The sequence below is a fragment of the Tenebrio molitor genome, chromosome 3 (assembly GCF_963966145.1).
Source record: "Tenebrio molitor chromosome 3, icTenMoli1.1, whole genome shotgun sequence".
In the NCBI taxonomy this organism is placed as follows: Eukaryota; Metazoa; Arthropoda; class Insecta; order Coleoptera; family Tenebrionidae; genus Tenebrio; species Tenebrio molitor.
In genome coordinates, this window is record NC_091048.1 from 30,427,623 (window position 1) to 30,447,479 (window position 19,857).

A 19,857-nucleotide genomic window follows, 5' to 3' on the forward strand; every position below is an offset into this window, starting at 1 on the left:
AAAAATAACTATTTTCCCTCTTGGAGATTCTTTATCATTATCTTATCGTGCGGCACTTTAACGAACGTTCAATTTGTCAGGCCGACAGATAAAAATTAATAACTCCATTGAAAACGCCGTAAAGACGATTCGGAACCGCCCGAGTCGTTAAACCAGATTAAACCAATTATTACCCCCATGGTCGGGAGGACGCTCTTTATTTCGTTCAAATTCTCTGCCTGACCACGTGATCGTACAAAATCACGTGGTCGTACATGTCCGACTCGATCCTCTTCCTCGTGGTGTTGGTTCCGGGCTCCTGTGCCGGATCCACGCAGATGATCCTCCTGTCGTAGCGATTCTGGAAGATCAATCCCTTGACTGGATCGACGCACACCTGAAACACGATCGGCGTTCACAAAATCCTCCGAGCGTGCCCCCAGGAATCGATTAATTGGTCCATCACCGGATCGGGATTAGCGGTGTCAAGTCTGTGTCATAATAAATACGCTGGCGGCGTTGAGTTATCGACGAGATTTGGGGGTTGACGTGTTTGTTTAGTACGTAGTGTGTTTTGTTTCTTTTTATTAGTGAGGTGGCAGCATTGTGTGACGTTTCTATTAGTCGAGGAAATGTCAGCTGCTGCACGCCACCGTCGCCGCCATTCATTTGTCAAACTCGGAACGGGGGGCGATTTTTTTGAGACGGGGGCGGTGGAGCATCGGGGACCGTCAACTCGGGAGCGGTCGGTGCACTTGTTGCACCTCGCGATTCGATCTTAGGTCTCGGGCACTAATTTTCTGCGAGCGATTTGTCGCAAGATCTTTTTTTTCCAATCCCGCGGGAAATTAACCTCGTCTTTGCTGCATCTAATTAGGAAACTATTCAAACTTTTCCAGAAACTATAAGTCGAAAGTCGATGCACGAACGTCGATACCGCGACTAATTTATCGCTGCCACTAATTTCCCGGTACAATTTCAGAAAAGCAAATTATTGCAGCGAAAACTGCATCAATCAAACACAACTTTGCCCAAATTCTCTCTCAAGTTTTGTGCAACTTTTCAAATAATAATTTGTATAATTGGAGTTTCTTCCAGTCTAAAATTTTTCCCATTATTTCTGAACGTTTTATAATACGCCTAATACGACTAACAGCTTGAAATCTCCCCGATCCGTCGATTCTCTTCATCCTCCATTATTCTCCGAAACAAAACACAATTTCCGTTGATTTGCATAATACCAAAATAATTCCGCTCTCTGCGAGACGCATCTTACCGCTGCAATTTCTCTCCTGCGATAGTTTCTCTCGCTGCGATTTGTCGCGCGCCGCTCCTCCATATCCAAGATTAAACAAGCAGCCGCAATTTTTAGCGGCAATTTTCCCTTAGCGCTTATTACACGTAATAGAAAAATACGATTTTCATTATTGTATGTGTCGGGTCGTTACTTTTCGTCGGAAGAAATGGAGGCCATTAGTTGCTCGCTTTGCGCGAACCGGGGGTGGGACGGGAGCGTCAAGATTTTGTAGTTTTTGGGCAGAGGGAGTTCTTGATCTGTGACGGCGATTTTTCCGGCGACAAACAAAACGCGATCGGGCCCCATGAATATTCATGGGGCGGGGGCTTGATTAAAAACGGCGTCGGAAAAAGAAAACAGAAAACAACCGATCTCCTATCGGGGGGCCACACACGCATTTGAATATCCGACGACGTGCCTTATCTCGCCCCCATCGACATTATTTATTTCGGGGGAATCCCACGCGCCCCCGGGAAATTAAAAGCCGTCGATAATTCGATAATTATCGTTTCGGATGGCGCGCCCGTAAATCCTGCCCGACGAACGAAAAGAGATCATCCCCGGAGCGCATAACTCCTCCCTCACGTGAGAATCACAAAGTTTGGGGAATTCGACGAGGGACGATTAATAACGGGGGCATCCCCCACATCCCTTTCTCCACTTACCTTATAATTAATCGAGTTGTTGGACATAGTTTTTCCCAATTTCCAATGATAATAGCCCAAGTCGGTCGGCTGCGGCAGGACTTGTTGGCCGTCTGCGAAAATTAAACTCGTTAAAGCTTTCCGGTTATTGAAAGCGTCACCCGGAATTGATGAAGGGAAAGGACGGCCGCTTTCCGGACGACGATTTCAATGCTTGCGAATTATCGCCCGGAATTTCTTCGTCCCGAACAGTTTATCAAGCGAATTTTGTGCGCTTTTGATGCAAGCTGCCGCTCACTCCAGAGTTAATTCCTTCGAAAATGGATGGCGGGCAGGGCAAGACGCGAATAACCTGCAGTTCGGTAAATCCGGCCGAGCTTTAAAATATCCATTCCGGGCGGGGAAAAATGCACCGGCGAGCCATTCGCCCGGAAACTAGCGCCATATTGTTTACGTAAATGATACTTCATTAAATTAGTCGTCGTGAAACATAATATAAGATGCTACAGTTTCAAAAATATAATCGTTCACTTTACGGCATCGTAAATTCGTATAATGTTGCTGCCTCGGAATGGCTGCGACCGGAAGTGTTTCGCGACAAAAGCACACCGTGGGAGGAAATTCAAACAAATTTTATTTGCGTATGGACAAATCGTTTTTCTAGCAGGATTAACAAACAATTAGAAACGAATAAATGAAATGAAAGATGCAAATTTGTCACGTAAACCGACACTGCACACATTTTTTCACTAATAATTTTTACTGGAAAAAAATCAGAACATTTCCAAAGCAAACCTCGTACACCTATCATAAATGTTTCTTATATCGTAGTTGGCTGCGATTATGGTGTACGTGTAGAATTGCCGCTTCTTCTGGATTTTTCCAGGACTATCTCGTGTGCAGAACAATGCTTACTGTAATGAGTACTAAACAAACTCTTTCTTTAGCAACATTAAAAATGGTTTACTCCTGAAACAGGATACATTGTTCAACAATGATCAATGGACTTACATCAGTGTGGCAAAGAAAAAAATAAAGAGCATAAAACAATGCAATGAATATAGCAATGAATGTTTTTTCTTCGAAAACAATACATTTTATTTTGACGCTATGTTGTTGTTTTTAACCATCTCCAAGAGAATTTTTATCAACTGAACAGACGTAAATTGTTGTGGGATGATTTGATTCTGCTCACTTGTCACATTTTCTTTATTTTAAATTACATTGTCTTAAAGCCCCTTATATCCAGGCAACCAGACAATCACATCACTTTCCTTTTATTTAGTTTCCGTTGTAAAGAAGTGTCGGGTGTTCATTTATCCTTAAAGTTAGCGTTGAAGAGTCGATTGTGAACCCAGGAACCCATCACTCGTCAGTCTGCAGAGTAAAAACACAAACAACGCAAAAAGTGAGGTTAGATTTAAACCGCTTATCCGTGATCCGTAATCATGATCACAATCGACTCTTAAACAATACTGCGACGTAAGAAACGTTGCTAATTTCTCCACTTACGCCTGAAGAAAGGCTTCCAGTCCTGGTTGGAGAGCCTGTGCGCAAAATCGATGTACCCGGAGACCTCGAACCCCTTCTTGGTCTGGTAGCGCAAGAAGATGATCGTCTAAAGAACCAGCTCAGTTCCCCATTGCTTTGTTTGAATGTTTCTTTTTGATCTCACCGATAAAATGCCGACCCTGTTGGGCCTCTCCCTGATGGCCAGCTCCTTCTGTATGGGGTCCCCTCCGGCTATGCCCTCGCTGGCCAGTTCGTACGGCTTGTACGGCGGGTACAGATAATTGATAACCGCGGCTAATCTCTTCTCGAACTGCTGCCGGCTCAGCGTTTCCCCCGAACTCCTGCACCCAAGGAAATTCGCCACATTTCCACCGCTTACGAGCTTACCTGTAACCCAGTTCGGCGATAGTCCGGGCCGCGACTGTGTCCTGGAGATAACAGCGATCCTGTTCGGTTATCAACGAGTCCAGGTAGTCCTCGTAGGTTTCAAACTGGAGGAGGCGGCGGTCCGCCTCGATCTGGGGCGTGGAAGTGGCGGTGATGTGGGCCATGGCGTGACAACTTATTTGACAACTTTGACAGACTTTTTCGAGCCTACTGACGCTTTTTTCCGTTGCAGAACACCGTCTGCAACAACCAGATGTGTCTGGGGAGCATGATGGCCCAGCCGGGCCGGAACGAGCTCAGGACCCCCCAGGAGGTGCTGAAGCACGCCAAGGACTTCCTCGACCAGTATTTCACCTCGATAAGGAGGTAAGCGCCGCGATTATGATTCAATTCCATCAATATTTTCGTTGCGTGCATAAAGATAAAGGGTTTACGAGGGCGTTTTACGACCTCCGAGGGATCCGGAACGTCGATGCGAGTTTCGGTTAAAATTTTACAACGCAAATTATCCTCGGCCGGGATAACACCGGCTTATTCCAGTCCAGACTTGGATACTTCTGCTGCGGGAAATAAATTAAATTGTGCTGCGCCGCAAGGCTCGGCTTACGGCCCTCTCCTTCAGAGGTATATTAAATCTCGAGTTGATCAATCGAGCTTTCGTTCGATTCCTGTTAATTCGCTCCGGATGAGAGACGGCCCGTCGACAGGACATTCTCCTCGTTCCGGTGCGGGGCCAATAATCCGGAAGGGAGCGGTCGCCTGGCCCGCCGATTCGTCACGTCTGATCGGGACGGCCGCTCCTGCGGCGGTCTTTTGTTTCTCCCGGATTCCCACCGGCGGGCTATCACGCTCCCGGAGCCGTTACTTTGCCGACCTAGTCTCCCCTAAGCGTTATAAAAATCGTACGTTGACACATCGACGCCGCCCACGTTTAACAGGCCGCAGAGGAATTCGGATTATCCGAGCCGTCCCCCGTTCGAACAAATCGAATTTAAATTCTCGTCTGATTTGTTCGGTGACGCAATAAAAAGGAGAAAAAAATATGTCAGAAAGTTCGGCAAGAATTTCAATCAAAACTCGGAGACGTTGGGCGAAAATTTCCGACGTGAATTTTTCGAATTTCACGGCCGAGCCGAATTTCAACCCCTTCGCGGCACCTGTGCGCGTCGGGGGCGGCGTAATTGCGACTCTCGACATGATGAGTGGCGGCACGAATTTCGACCTATTTATAGGCTATTTTTCCGGTTCGTCATAGTTTTCCGTGGCGAAATTGTCGAATTATTGACGGTAGTTGGTCGGCTATTTTAAAACGTGTCGACCTGCTTCACATCAATGTTGCAGGGCCGACCATCGATTGTTCATGGTTGCGGAAGGTGCCCGAAGAGTAGCGTTTTGCCTCCGGGGTGGATTAAACCGCCGCGCAATTTCGCCGGGGGCAGATGAGGCCCCCAGATTCCACCAGGACATCCAGGCTGGGTCCCGGTGGAACAAAACACATCACATTCTGCAACAACAAAATATTTATTGCTTCCAAGATGAAGAAAGATGTCCAGAAAGCTTTTAACACCAAAAAAAGGCGTTGGAAACCGTCAGTTATTGTGCTTTTTTAAAGCATAGATTAATTGGAACATGTTGACAGCTAACCTAAAATTTAGAGCCAAAGAAATCTTTCTTTTTTTCTTTGTGTGCAATGTTTTACATTAAAAATAGAATAACTAAACGATTTATATTCTCGAAGCAAATATCTAAAGGCACCCTGTGCTGAAAACAAACATATTCATTTACGTCCCGATTAAACATAAAAAATGTCATTCGTGTCAAACGGCGGGAAATTCAAACTTTACACTGTTCTAAAGTCTGTTTTTTTAATAATCAATTGTCAAAGTGTTGTCAGGTTGGTATGAGCCACTGGTTATTTGATAGTAATTAGGTTGGCAACGTAAAATGTCAACTGTATGTCAGTCATTGATGTGAATTGTGAAGGCGCTTGCGCTAGTGAAGCCGCAATTACATTTAAATAAAAATAAAAAGTTAAATGAGTTTCCGAAAGCAAAGATCTAACACAACGACAAAATTGGCTATGATTACGTGAAGAAATGAAGAGAGAAAAACCGACAATGCTAAATTGCAGTAAAGACATGTTCGAGGTATTTTCTTTTATAATTTTAATATATGGGCCAATGGTGTTCGTCACTGCGAGGAACTGATTAGAGAGGACTGGAATTAATTGATGGGAAATCTACCAATTGAGGACATTCTTTCAATAATAATTCAACTTTCCGCAGAATCATAATATTCGGAAGACGATTGGGGGTTAGATTCTAAAGATGAATAGGTAAACTGCCCATTAAATAAATTCCCATTTTCCTGTATATGTTCAGTTGCACTTTTCAGTGTCATTATGGTCTTTATTTCTTCTCTTTTGGTATAAAATTTGGTTACACCTGAAACTTTTCTGACATTTGAAAATTACTGACATAACCTCAAACCTGATCTAGGGAGATTTTACGATAGAGGTGTTCCGAAATAAAAGGTTTTAGGGTGATACAGCCTGTTCTTTGAGGGAATTTTGACACTGACAATTGATTTAAACAAAAATGGACTTTAAACGATTTAATTTTTCCAACGCCTACTCAGCCCAGGATTTAATTTGAACGCGCGAATTTTATTATGAATTAAGTGAAATAGTGAAACATTGCCTTGATATTAAATGAGCCTGGAACGTTGATAAAATTTCACAATTTCACATTATTGCTTCACTTAATTTATTTCATTGCTTTTGGTCAACTTCACTAATTTCGACAAATCTAAAACTGAAAATCACAATTTCATTTTTTTTTGGACATGTACATCTTGCCTCGTGGGAGTGATGAGCGAAATTGGTGATTTTTCTTGGTTAAAAATGAAAAAGTGGAGCGTCGCCCCTTCATTCCTGTTGCACATTCAGACCGGCCGAAATTTATATAACTCTGTTCCTTAATCTAGCAGCATCACATTCTTAAAGCGAATTTATCTCTCCACCACGGCCCTGCTGCAACCCTTCCGAAATTACTTAATAAATTTCGCCGACGCTTCCGAAAACACACAAACAATAAAACATCAAAAAAACTCCAATAACTCTTGTCGTTCGCCGTTCCGTCGAGGGTGACATCCGAAACTTATTGTTTAAACGGCCGTTTTTATGGCCGCAATAAAATTCGTTTAGCATAATTTTTCAGATCGTAATGACACTGTGTAAATGCCGGTGAAAAATTCACGTCGTCCTTTTTATTGCGACAAGATAACGGCCGCCGCCGCCACGAACAACCGACATATTTTTCCGTTTGGTAAATCCCCGGTTATACAACATTATTTTTTTGCCCCCCTCGACTTTTATTACGAGAGGCGGCGTGGATTTGAGATGTATCGGGATCACCGCTAGATTGCCTTTGTCACGAGCAGAGGGTCGTTAAGTGTTTAAAACGTTTGCATCCGAAAGGATCCCAGGATGTCATACGTGTCCCGGGAATTGACAGTTCGGTGAATCATCTCCGTTTTATCGAAACAGGACCTCCGATCGCCCTCGTAATTTCCCCTATTTCAGCCAGATGCGAACCACCCCTTTCAGGCCCTCACGAAACACGATCCTAGACTCGGATTTTTTTCGCCCGAATTATCGGATTTTTCAACCCCTAATTAATGTACTGAAAAGCGAATTTTCGGCCGGTTCGTCGGCTCATGAAAAATGTAAAAAATCCCGATCGGGCCCGGCCCGGGACTCATTTAAAATTCAGGATCTGGGATCGACTCTTAATTAAATTAGCTCTTAGTACAACAAAACGATGAAACTCTCATTTACTTCCAGAACTTCTGCATGCATGCACTGGGGAGTTGTTACATTGTTTTGTTGTTAATTAAGTCTGGGCCGGAATGTCGCAAATTAGGAATTTTTCCCGAGCGAGGGTGCGATAAGCGGTCCTTTGCTGCGAATTTTTCATTGCGGTGGCGATGTTAACAGAGCCCCGACTGTAGCTCCCTTTCAAGTGAGGCTTGATGAACAAATAACCGGACCAGCATTGTTCCCGCCACAAAGCCGTCGCTCTAAACTTAATTTAGATAGCGCCGGATTGATCCCCACAAGTTAACACAAGGTGTATCTGAAATTTAGCCAAATTGAATTAATTCTTCACACTAAATTTCATTTGAAATTTTCTCGCAGAGCCAGCAGCCCCGCACACACCTCCCGCTGGGAGCAAGTCCAGAAGGAGGTCAACACCACCGGGACTTACCAGCTCACCGAAACCGAGCTCATCTACGGAGCCAAACTCGCCTGGAGGAACTCCGTCAGGTGCATCGGCCGGATCCAGTGGTCCAAACTGCAGGTCAGTCCCAATCCAGGGACTCCACTCGGCACACATCTGTCGAGTGTTTGTCGAGTCGAGAGTCTCTAGTCCGACAACAAAGAGAATTATTTAACCGGATCCGGGAAATATTCCTTGCGTTTGTGTTGTCCTTCCGGAAGGGCGTTTCCGGACGAGCAGTCGAAAAATATCGAATTAATTCCGGCATCAACTTTCTCTTAAAAATGACATCCACCAACCCCAGTTGTGAAAATTATGACCCTCGTGTATGTGATCCCCTAATTCCTGCATTCCGCGAAACTGGGGTGCTTTAGTGTTTCGGTGAGAGCTTTCAAGAGTCGCTTTTTCCAGTGTGGCAAGCTGCCAGCGTTTACTTGAAGAAGCTTTCGTTGCATAATCACCGCGGACAACTTCTCGAGGGAATTATTATACGCCGCCCCCACTTCACGCGGACTCCTGTTTACCGGAATATGTATGAGAGCGCAGATGTCTCCCGGATTCCAACACCCAAGAAAGAAAGGAAAAAAATTAAACCCACATCTCGCATTCTCTCATAATCGTATTACACCCCCGATAATATGCAGAGGAAGCGATAGCCGCCCCCGGTTCAACTAATCCGGCTCGTAAACGGCTCGGTCGACCTCGTTCTCTTTCTGAATGGGACGGACGAGTGTCCTTGTGAAGGACCGCGACTTCTTTGCCGGTGGAACGCTGATTCAGGCCAATCGAGCCGACTCCGAACGTCAATAAGACGAATCTCTTGTTTGCTTTATATTCAAACTAGTCACGCTCGACTCGACTCCGGATTTGTACCGGATGATTTTCATGCTTAGTTTATTTTCGGGACTCTTTTAATCTAACCGAGATTCCTGCCGCGTCGCCGCGCGCGCCCTACTCCCGCAGATAAACTCGGAATTGCTTCTTTACAGCGGGAAAACGATGCTTAATGGCCGTGTTATTGCGAGAAGGGGTGAGTTTTTTCCTGCCCGGAGGCACACGGACGAATACGTCGATGCGGCCGAAGAGCTCACAGCCTCCGGGGCTCTCATGTTGCCCGACAAAAACGTCGTCGGACGCCTGACGGACTCACGGAACACAAGCAAATCGAAATATTGCTAAACTACACAAAACTCGACAACATTTTTACCAATTTGCCCCACTCAATGGGCATAAAAATTACTCTACTTCTTGCAATCATCATAAAACGGAATTACAGAAATGGTGGATGCGCCAGGAAAGGCCCACGTCAAGCAAAAACATCCATGTTTTTGCTGTTCACGACGATAAATGATGTGAAGAGACTGTATCCTATAGAGCTTTGTGGTGGAGAGAGCGGCGAGAAAGCTGCAAACTCAATCTCCATTTTTATGAATGAAGTGGTGGATGCGCCAGAATGTGTCATTAAATAAAAATGGCAATGTGTTTGTTGTTTGGAGACATAAAAATATATTGAAATTGTTATGGAAGTTTTGTAGTGGCAAAGACCGCAAAATAAATATAACTTATAGAAATGGTGGATGCGTTGAGATACACTAGGAATAAAAAATGAAAATATTTTTTTGTTGGCCAATTAGATATAGAAACTACGTTGCAAAGATATTGGAGAAAGAAACCGAAAGCTACAAAAATCGAGTTTTATTGTTACGAATAAAAATGGTGGATGCGCCAAAATAATTAATAAATAAAAATGGCCAAATTTTGCTGTCTGAAAAAGTAAATATGTATTTTTGTAGAGATTTCGTAGTAAGGAAAGCAACGAACAAGACCGCAAAATAAATACGTATAAATTTCAGAAATTGTGGATGCGCTGAAAATTATTAGAAATAAAGAGACAAAATGTTTCTTGTGTGATGAGATAAAAAATATTGAAAGTGTGTTGTAGAGATTTCGTAGAGAGGAAATTAAGAAAGAAAACTAGAAGTTTCTCTTTTGTATATTAATCATAAAACTGAGTATTTACGAAATACGAAATGGTGGATGCGCTGAAAAATACCTAGATGAAGTAAGAATATCAATGTTTCTGTTGTATAGCGTGATAAATGGAGTGCAGAGACATAGAGCTTTTGTAGCGATGAAGACAGTTAGGAAAACTGCAAAACTCAATTTGCGATGTTATACAGGTGTCCCCAAAAAAAAAAGACGTGTCCATAGCTCCCTTATTTATCGGAGGATATATACACCAAATTAAATGTTTATAAAAAAGCTACAAAATGGTCTACTAAATTCACGTACAGCTCCAAGGGTTTCAAGGCTAAACTGTCAAAAAAAAAATCATGCGAACACATCCTTTTTTTAGTAATTCTAATAGAGATTTTTATTCTTGCAAATCTGGGCTGGGAAGGCGTTGGAAACCATCAGTTGTTGTGCTTTTTTAAAGCGTAGATTAATTGGAACATGCTGACAGCTAACCTAAAATTTAGAGCCAAAAAAATCTTTCTTTTTTTTCATTCTTTGCAATGTTTTACATTAAAAATAGAATAACTTAACGATGCCTATTCTCGAAGCAAATATCTAAGGGAACCATTTGCTGAAAATAAACATGTTTAATTCTGCCGATTAAACATAAACTAATGTCATCGTGTCAAACCGCGGGAAATTCAAACTTTACACTGTTCTAAACGGTTTACTTTTTCCAACGCCTACTCAGTCCAGGATTACATTTGAGCTCGCGATATAACCTCACATAAAAAAAAATAACACAAACTTTTGAAACAAATGACGATCACCAAGCGAGAAGCTAGGTATCAAAGTGCATTGTGTTACAATGTAAAAACCAAATTAAGTTAGCCGGAAAAACAAATGACAAATAATACATATGGGATTGCGCAGATGTGCCGCGCAATGTTTAGCGCAAAATGGGGCATAGACCATAGTAGCGTTTTTGTACTTTTTTTTATTTTTGGTATGTAAGTGTATACTTGTGATACATTGTTGTTTTCAGAATAAAAAATCTCTATCAGAATTACTAAAAAAAATTATGGGTTCGTATTTGAAAAAAATAATTTGACAGTTAAGCCTTGAAGCCCTTAGGGATATACGGGAATTTATTAGGCCCTTTTGTAGCCCATTCATAACCATTTAATTTGTTGTGTAAATAATTAAAATCCTCCAATAAATAAGGGAGTTATGGACTCGTCTTCTTTTTGGGGATACCTGTATGTTGTTATAAATAAAAATGGAACATTGCTGTTGTAAAAAAATAAATGAATGTAGAAACTGAGCCAGTAGTGAGAAAATCAACGAAAACGAGTATATTATAATAAAAATGAAAATGTTTCTATTGTTTTCGATTTGAAATGAGGAAATTACATTCTACAAAAATGGTGGATGCGCCAGGATCTACAAAGAATGTACAAAGTTAAAAAAATCGAAGTTTCCTTTCTGTAATGCGATAAATGAAGTGTAGAGACTGTGTTACAGAGATTTTGTGGAGATGAAATCAGCGAGCAAAACTGCAAAACCCAATTTCCGCTATTACGAATCAAAACGGTGGATGCGCCAAAACATGTAATATTGTGGCAATCTTTTTGTGTTGTTTCAAGAGATAAATACATATTGAAACTGTGTTGTAGAAATTTCGTTGAAGAGAAATTAAGGAAAAAACACAGGTTTGTACTTTTTATTAATCATCAAATCGACAAAATACACAAACAGTTGATGCGCCAAGATATTCATTCGTTGTTGTTTACTTAAATGAATGAAGTGTAAATTTTGTAACGGCGAAAGCAGCGAGGCAAACGCCAAAACTCTTCTCTGTTAAGAATAAAATGGTGGATGCGCTGAAATATCGGGCCTTCAAATAAATATATATTTAGAGTAGGCGTAGGCGACATTCTAATTCTGTAAAGTAATTTTTGTAAGTAGCCAATTATTCCTCGGAGTTACACAGGTTACATAGTAAGCTTTTTCCCAATTTCATATTGTCATATTCCGTAGATGGGGAATAGGGAGAATGCACTACAAAAATTAAAAATATTTTCTAACCTAATTTTATTTCGTTAAAATGTCAGACGTTTCTTGTGTCATTTTCTACGCTGGAAAAATGTTGCAAACAATTGAATTTCCATAAGTTGCTCTAAATATAAATTTATTTGAAGGCCCGTTACTTTGTGAGAAATTAAAACTAGGGAAACGTGTGTTGGTATTATGTGCCGTTTTACTAATTCTTCAATTGGAATTAGAATAAGTAATTCCAATTAATCATGTTCTTATTAATTTTACTAATTTCTGGTGAGCCAATTTCGTGTCCGACCCGACATAATCAAGTCTCTCGTACCGTCTCTAATTTCCCTTGAAATAAATTCGCTTGATTAGCCAAAATTAGCACTTTCGTTCGGTTCGTGCATCCGTCGATTTAAGTCTTAATTGATTTTTCCCGTTAATCCTTTAGCCACGGTCGGCCGGAGTTTTGTCCCACTTTCTTCAGTTTCACCCCCGGATCGGCCCCCCCTTGCGCTCCGGGCGCCATCCGTATCGAATAAAAAAATCGTCGAATATGTGCGCCGTGATTAAATTTATCTCGGTGGCAGAACGATACACACGATCATGTCGGGGAGTGGGGTTTTGCAAGGGGCGGCGGAGGTCTCCGGGGATTATTAGGGCATCGCGGGGTTTTAGAAAAGGGCCTAAGAGTTTCTCGGTGTAATTTTCCATCGTTGGCATTCCGCGAACACGCAATCTCGAGATTAACACCGCGGCTAAAAAAAGAAACAAAAAGAAAAACTCGCAGCACGGCTCATAATCGAAGTTTATTATTGGATTGCGGGACAAAGGGGTTGTAGTTTTTCCGGCGGGGTTGTTTGCATGATGCGGGCTTGAGGCCGCATCGTATGAGCTCGACAGATCACGCTGAAATTTGCTTTCAGGTTTTTGACTGCCGCTATGTAACCACCACCAGTGGAATGTTCGAGGCGCTGTGCAACCACATCAAATACAGCACCAACAAAGGCAACATCCGGTAAGACACTGACTCCACACGTCCCAACTCCCGACCCTTTTTCCTCAGAAAGGGCAACCGCAAGCTCACATTTGCCAGGCAAAAATCCGCCACCAAATCGCCGCTAATCCCGCCTCGTTTAATCCGACATTTTCCGGGTGAGAACAGAAAAAACCGGATTAGTTCCGGGATTGCGGGATAATTTCCACTCGAAAATTGTACACTCTCGTTCTGAAAGGAGCAAGTCGGGCTGCGTTAAGAAATCGCCGGGACGAATCCCTCGTATTTGACAAACTAGGGAAGGGAATCCAACTTTGAGGCAGCACAGATGGTTAAATCGTTTGATATTGTCAAACTGTCACGTCTTCTGACTAATGGATTTACTGTCTTGTTATAAAAATTAATAGGATGTCGGCGAAGATACGCCCGAAAATTGCTAACCTAACTAAGCGGTTATTATTTAAGCGAGGGCGGCAAACTTTCTTGGAAAATTTTAACGACCAGAATTTTTCTGATGGACAGACTTAATTCCGGCGCTCTCTCGAGGCGCTGCCATATTTCCAAATATACAGGACAGACGACCCTCTCACGGGGTCCCTCTTTACATAAATCAGACGACGTTAATTATAAAAGTTTTATTAGTTGTCAAATAGACACACGTGCAAGAGTTTTTATTTCAACTCACAGGTTTTATCCGTCTAGGGACGCGCTTTGTCTCGACTTTGTTCGTCCTAAAAATCGAGACAACTCATAAAACTCACACGCTCATCAGAACGATAACTTGTTACAAATTTTTGTGTAATTTATTATTTTGTTATTCTACTCTTTTTTATATCTCTATTCTTAATACAGAGTTATTCAGATAAGAATACGAATTTACCTGAGGGCAGTAGACAACCCAAAAATCTTTTCGATATTTCTATTATAAATAAAACATGTTTATTGTTTTCAACTGTCATAAATTCTCATTTTTCTCCTTTGTAAACTGCCTCCCAACTGCTCTAAAGCAAAAAATAGCAGATAACCAACCGTTGCCCTAGACAACACATTCAAAGTGACATTTCTTGAAAAATTTGTCAAAACTATCAAAAGCAAATGTGAAATCATTTTTAAAAGAGGCCTTAAAATCCTACGCTCGTATTTCAATCTGGCCTCTCGGGCAATTAGAAAAGCCCAATTTACACAGAACCTCGTTGCATAAAAAACTAAATCAAGCTACTTAAATTTTTTTGAAGTTTTCGTGACATTTCACGTTTTACTGGGGTTTGGCCACAGAACGAGAATTACGAAGAAACTGGCCATCTCGGAAAAGACGAATGCAAAGATCGGCAAGAAATTTGAACAATGCATACTATTACCTGCCTATTTAATAAACTGTTTAAAATTATACTCCTCTAATTATATTGTTGTTTTCATTTTGACGTATTAAGATGACCAAATGTCAATGTCGTGGTGCCGTTATTTGAGATAACTTTGATTTTAAAAAATATTTAATTTAATAAGTTATAAACGTCGTAATGGAAGGCGTATTTTGGCTGCCCATGGTCCTCAGGTAAATTCGTATTCTTATCTAAATATTTTACAAATTACCTGAAGGTTTCATTCGTTTTTCGATAAAGGCTTTACTGTGACGTCATGATCAAAAACAATTGCTGCTTTAAGACTTTGTGTTCTAGACGGTAAGGTTCTCGATTATAAAAGGTAACGACAACGGTTGCGCCAATATTTCCATCTCACTTAATTTGGCGTCTATCAAACATCCCGTGACACGATACAAACATCCCGTAAAATTGTGTATAACACTGTCTTTGTCACACTCACGGCATTTGTCGATATGTCCTCTCTTTTAATTTGGCGTCTCAAAAACGAACAATGAGTTGTCGCTACCTTATTTATCATCGAGAACCTTACTAGACGGCAATGCCTAGCGCTACATTTTAACGCACTGTTGCCAGATAGTCAGCTCCATGATTGCCAAGTCGCATGATACGAATTATAATTGAAAATTCTCGTCGCGAAATGAAATGATAAAAATATTCGCTGGCTCTCCGACTAATAGAGAACTCTCAGGCTTAAAAAATTCGTCATGTGGGCAGTTACTCGTAATAGCAAAAAGCTGACACTTTTGCTAAATCGATTGATTATGTATAGGTGAACATCCAAAAAAAAAAGTTCAAAAATTGTGGTGTGCAAAAGGGCGTTAATCAAAATTTTCGAGTTACGTAGCTTATCGGATAGCCGATGTTCAAGTACTTTTTTTGGTAGAAACTTTGTAATATTTTCTGTAGCCGTTTGGTTGTAAAAAAATAAACAATTTTCAAAAATGTATTGAGTCTTATGGAAAGAATAAAATTCAAATGCCTGTATCTCTGTTCGACGCTCGCCAAAAATTCGTTCATTTTGCCGTGTTTTTACGTTTCTCACTCCATTGCTCGAAAACTAAGCCTCAAATCAAAAAAATGTATTCTTTAAGAACTAAAAACAGATATTCTCTGATTACGATGGTGTTTATTATTAAGATTTTGAGGGAATATTAATCAAGTTATGATTAAAAAACTAACGTTGCATCAAAATCTTTAACCCATTAGAAATGTAAACCTGGATCACCCTCCCGCACCGCTCTGTTCCCCGCGCTCGGCCCACCACCAAGACCTACCGAAACAATTATTTTGTTTGTAATATTTACGTTATAGTCCTTTTTTTTAAACAATTGTCAATGTCAAAATTTCCCTTAAAGACCAAGCTGTACCACCCTAAAACCTTTCATTTCAAAAGTTAGAAAAGTATTAGCCGTTCACGAATGTTTTAAACACGCAGCAGGCCAAGATATTTTTTGTTAGGTTGGCGTCAGGTCCTGTCATATGACGTTTCGTTGTTAAATATTCGTCTCATTGTCAATTCCGTAATTAATTTAGTGCAATTAAATTATAACCTAAAATAGATTTATCATGCCAAATCACAATAGGTATTGCCAACTAAAATGTCAGATTTTCATAGACAGTCGGAAATTGAAACAATCGTGAATGCTGTATAAGCAAATTTTGTACCAAAAGACAAGAAATAAGACACTGACACTGAAAAATACAACTGAACGTATTCAGTAGCGCAATCAAAATGGCTGACATACAATTGGACATTTTACGTTCTTCTGCTTATGTTAAACAAAGGAGCAAGAAGAGCAATTTCCAGCAAATGGAAATTACGGTCCAGACGTATGTTCGTCTACGACTGTTAAAAACTGTACTACGTTTCGCTATTCGTAGTGAGTAATACATCGGTTTATGAAAAAAAGAAGTAAAAAGCGGACAACTCCTGCGGTCAAACTTCGCAGGCGTAAATAAATTGTATGTACTGTCATATACACTTGTTGCATAAATTACTATTTTATCTCGAAGACTACATTAATAATTATAAAATAGAAATAAAATCTGCAGGTTCCAAAACATCTGGACTGTTAAAAATAAAATTGTAGTTGTTGAGTTGATTAATGCGCTAGTTATTTTCGTACTACCCGGTTGGTGTGACGATAATTCAAATTAAATAATATTTTGTTAAAATGTTCTAGATTCTTCTATCAGACGCGTTTTTGTTGTTTGATGAGCTAGATCCGTTACCGAAATTGTGATTTATACAAGGTGATCAAGAAGATCCGTGTGAGTTGGTAATACTGAAGTTTATTTTTAAATGGAATAACTTTCAATTGTTGACGGCCGGACACTGAAAATAATTGTTCTGTATTTCAAGTTTAATTTCTTTTTACCGTTAATTTTTACTCTCATAACCTACCATTTTGTCGGTGTTAATGTTATGTCAGATATCTGTCAAATAAACGGACAAAACATATACGGTTCCAGTGTTGCAAATAGTCGAATAAAAATGTTCTTAATTGTACTGACAACTCAAACGGTCCTTATTGATCACCTTGTACATTTTTTCTGACGAAATGAACAACTAAAGTTGACTTCATTACTGTCCCTCCACTAGATAAAAATTAAAGGAGATACTAAAGTAGATACTTTCCGTTTTATCGGTTGGCAGCTTTATTCTTTATCTGCAGAGACATTCAACCAATTACGAATGTCTGAGAGTTGCTGCAATTATATTTGCATCTTTTAACTAGGTATAATTGCATTTTATTTAAAAACGCTTCTGACTTCGTCTTTACTCTATCTCATTTGACGTTTCTGATAATTGACACTTTAACAGATTTGTTCCCAAGCACAACTTACACACACAAAATAAATAGTAATGACAGCTAATAAATAAAATCATAAAGATTCCGAAATTGAGACATCGAGAAAGCACTAAGAAATATGAGAATATTATTAACAATAACATAACTTCAGTGGAAATATGAAGATTCCATTTTTATAACGAACCGACTTTAGCCAGCGTTCCCTTGTCAGTCGCACTGAAAAAGCGACTTCGCGGAAATCCCATCTGCAGCGAAATTGCATAAAATGTATTAAATTTCTTTGGCTCTCTCGAGCCGTCGACCGGTCCAGCAGCAATCGCATTAATCTCGTGCAAAATTGCACTTCTGCATTTTGCCATCAAGTAATCCGACGAAACGTGTGCCAAGTCGATGCGCCCCGCCTCGCTTATTTATTAAGGGATTTGAGCCCAATTAGGGATTGTCTTATATGCGTCTAAATTGGTTCGGGAATGTGCGAGTTGTCGGGATTTAGTTGTGAAAATGAAGTTGAGCTGCATGTGCTGCACCGTCTAGACTCCGCTTCGGTAATTGCAAATAGCGAAACTCCGGATTCCTCCGGGATTTTCGACCGTCCCCGAGGAAGCCTCTTTAATGAAAAATAAAAGAGTCCCGGAGACGCAGCAGATCCGGGTGTGGACGTTAATAATTCAAAAATTCCCGAATTAATTGGAATTTTTTCGGTTGAGATGTAGTGCAAGAGATCTGGGGCCTATCGAGTAAAAATGACAAACAAACAAACAAAATGGAGTGGCACACTTAATTAACTACAAATAATTCATGATGGCATTTCGTCGAAAACTAATTAAAACTTGAATTAACTAAATAGTCTGCGACATCTTTAATTAACACAACAAAAATCGCGACGAGATACGCGTTCGAGGCCGGATCTGCACTCTTCCGTTCCGGCTCTTAAACAAATATCTCCCTTTGTTGCATTATTAACGACATCTTTTCACCCAAACTACCGAACAAATGTCGCTTGTCCATTTGGCTGTTCATAATTCAGGGCGTCCCTGGGGGCAAGAAAAAATGACTAATCACGAGTCGGAGGGGGCGCAGGTGCCAAATTAAATACAGGAGCGGATTAATCTGGAGACGTTGATGTGGAAAAATTTAGTTTGTGGGGGAGCGCCGTTTTTTTTTAATTTATATAAATGGCTTCTGGTAGGTGAGGGCTTTTTATCGCACGAATCGAACTTCCGACGATGTTTTTTGTATGTAAATGGCTTTATTTCACGGACGACTCGCTCCCTGATACGATTCTAATCTAGATTCAAAGCTTTACCGGCGGCGAAGAAACATTGGCAGTCGGACGACTGTTTAGAAAAAATCCGCGGACGGTTCTAATGCCGGGGACGGTGATGAATGGGGCGAAAAATCGAACAGCCAGACGGAGTCGCAAGAAATGACACCACCTTAATTCTTGCCTAATCTGTTTCTGGCGGAGCCCAATCTCGACACACCGAACCGTTTTTTTTTTTTTTTCAAAGAACAAATAAAAATGTTGCTATTTCGGTCATGTTAAAGTGGAAAAAAGCAGGTACATAAATGTCTGCCTGTACAAGATGTCGCCCGACTTGAAATGTATGACGTACGCGGCCATATTGGAAAAACAAACGAAGATGCCGTCTGGTCCTCGTCGTTCCAGTCAATAAATATGTACATACATTCAAAGGCGCTGCGATCGGATCGGGGAAGAACGCGTCGAAATTTCCCCGTTACGTAACAAAGGAAAACTGGTGCCTAATGGAGCGCCGCCCCCGCACACCCCCCAGTTTTCCGGTGATTTGTGTCATAGTCGAACTGTAATTTCGCATTAATATGTATAAACAAGCTGTCAGAATGGGACCGTCGAATCGGAGGCGGCTGTGGATATTTCAGGCGACACCAGTATAAACAGCGAATACATTATCCAAGAGCTGAAATTTATCCTTCGAATAGCGAACTTTATCTTTCTTGGGGCCCAGAACTGCAGTGCAAATGTTTATTTTTCGTAATTGTTCCGGTGATGGCTTTTCATTAGTATCTGGAGCCCCGGTAGACGGGGTGTCTTTCGCTCTCGCGGTGTATGCATGTATTGTGCTTCCGGTGAAAAATGTCGATAGCTCCCCGCTCTCGGCTACAATGGACCGCAAATGGATGATGTTTGACGTGGATGAAGAAAATTAAAATTGAAAATCACCGATAGATGGCGTCACGCCGAACGTCAATGGATAAAGTTGTATTATGTGGCCGCGTATATTGTCGCTCGGTATGAATAGGGGGTTGAAATTATGCGTTCAATCTCGACGATGCACTCGGGGTGAATTTAAAACTTCTTGGGAAAATGTCGACGGCCGCTGGAATTTTTCAGTTTCACCTGGAACGGGGCCGTTCTGGGTGCGTTCACAAAAATTTGCCAAACCTCGTTATATGAGCAACAATTATTACTGTTTTAGTGGACAATAAAACTGGTGACTTTTATGTCATTTATGTCAGCTGTCAATAATGACAATAAAACAATTGACAGTCTTACCATTGCCAAATTCAAGTAAAATGTTTTATTG

At 40.9% G+C, this 19,857-nt stretch overlaps 2 protein-coding genes across 3 annotated transcripts in view; one reads left to right on the forward strand and one right to left on the reverse strand.

Annotated features, from left to right (window-relative positions):
* Nos (Nitric oxide synthase) overlaps window positions 1-19,857 on the forward strand; it is a 28,032-nt gene that overhangs the window by 1,135 nt on the left and 7,040 nt on the right. For both annotated transcript variants that reach the window (XM_069042668.1, XM_069042669.1), the window contains exons 2-4: window positions 4,052-4,185; window positions 8,018-8,180; window positions 13,025-13,116. In XM_069042668.1, the coding sequence (XP_068898769.1) occupies window positions 4,052-4,185; window positions 8,018-8,180; window positions 13,025-13,116 (389 nt within the window). The remainder of the gene's footprint in view (window positions 1-4,051; window positions 4,186-8,017; window positions 8,181-13,024; window positions 13,117-19,857) is intronic.
* Window positions 182-4,041, reverse strand: LOC138126877 (cilia- and flagella-associated protein 299-like). The gene is made up of 5 exons (XM_069042678.1): window positions 3,820-4,041; window positions 3,596-3,773; window positions 3,433-3,538; window positions 1,942-2,033; window positions 182-376 (listed from the first exon to the last, which is right to left on the reverse strand). Exons 1-5 carry the CDS (start codon window positions 3,981-3,983, stop codon window positions 206-208), a joined length of 711 nt encoding a protein of 236 aa, XP_068898779.1. The 5' UTR covers window positions 3,984-4,041; the 3' UTR covers window positions 182-205.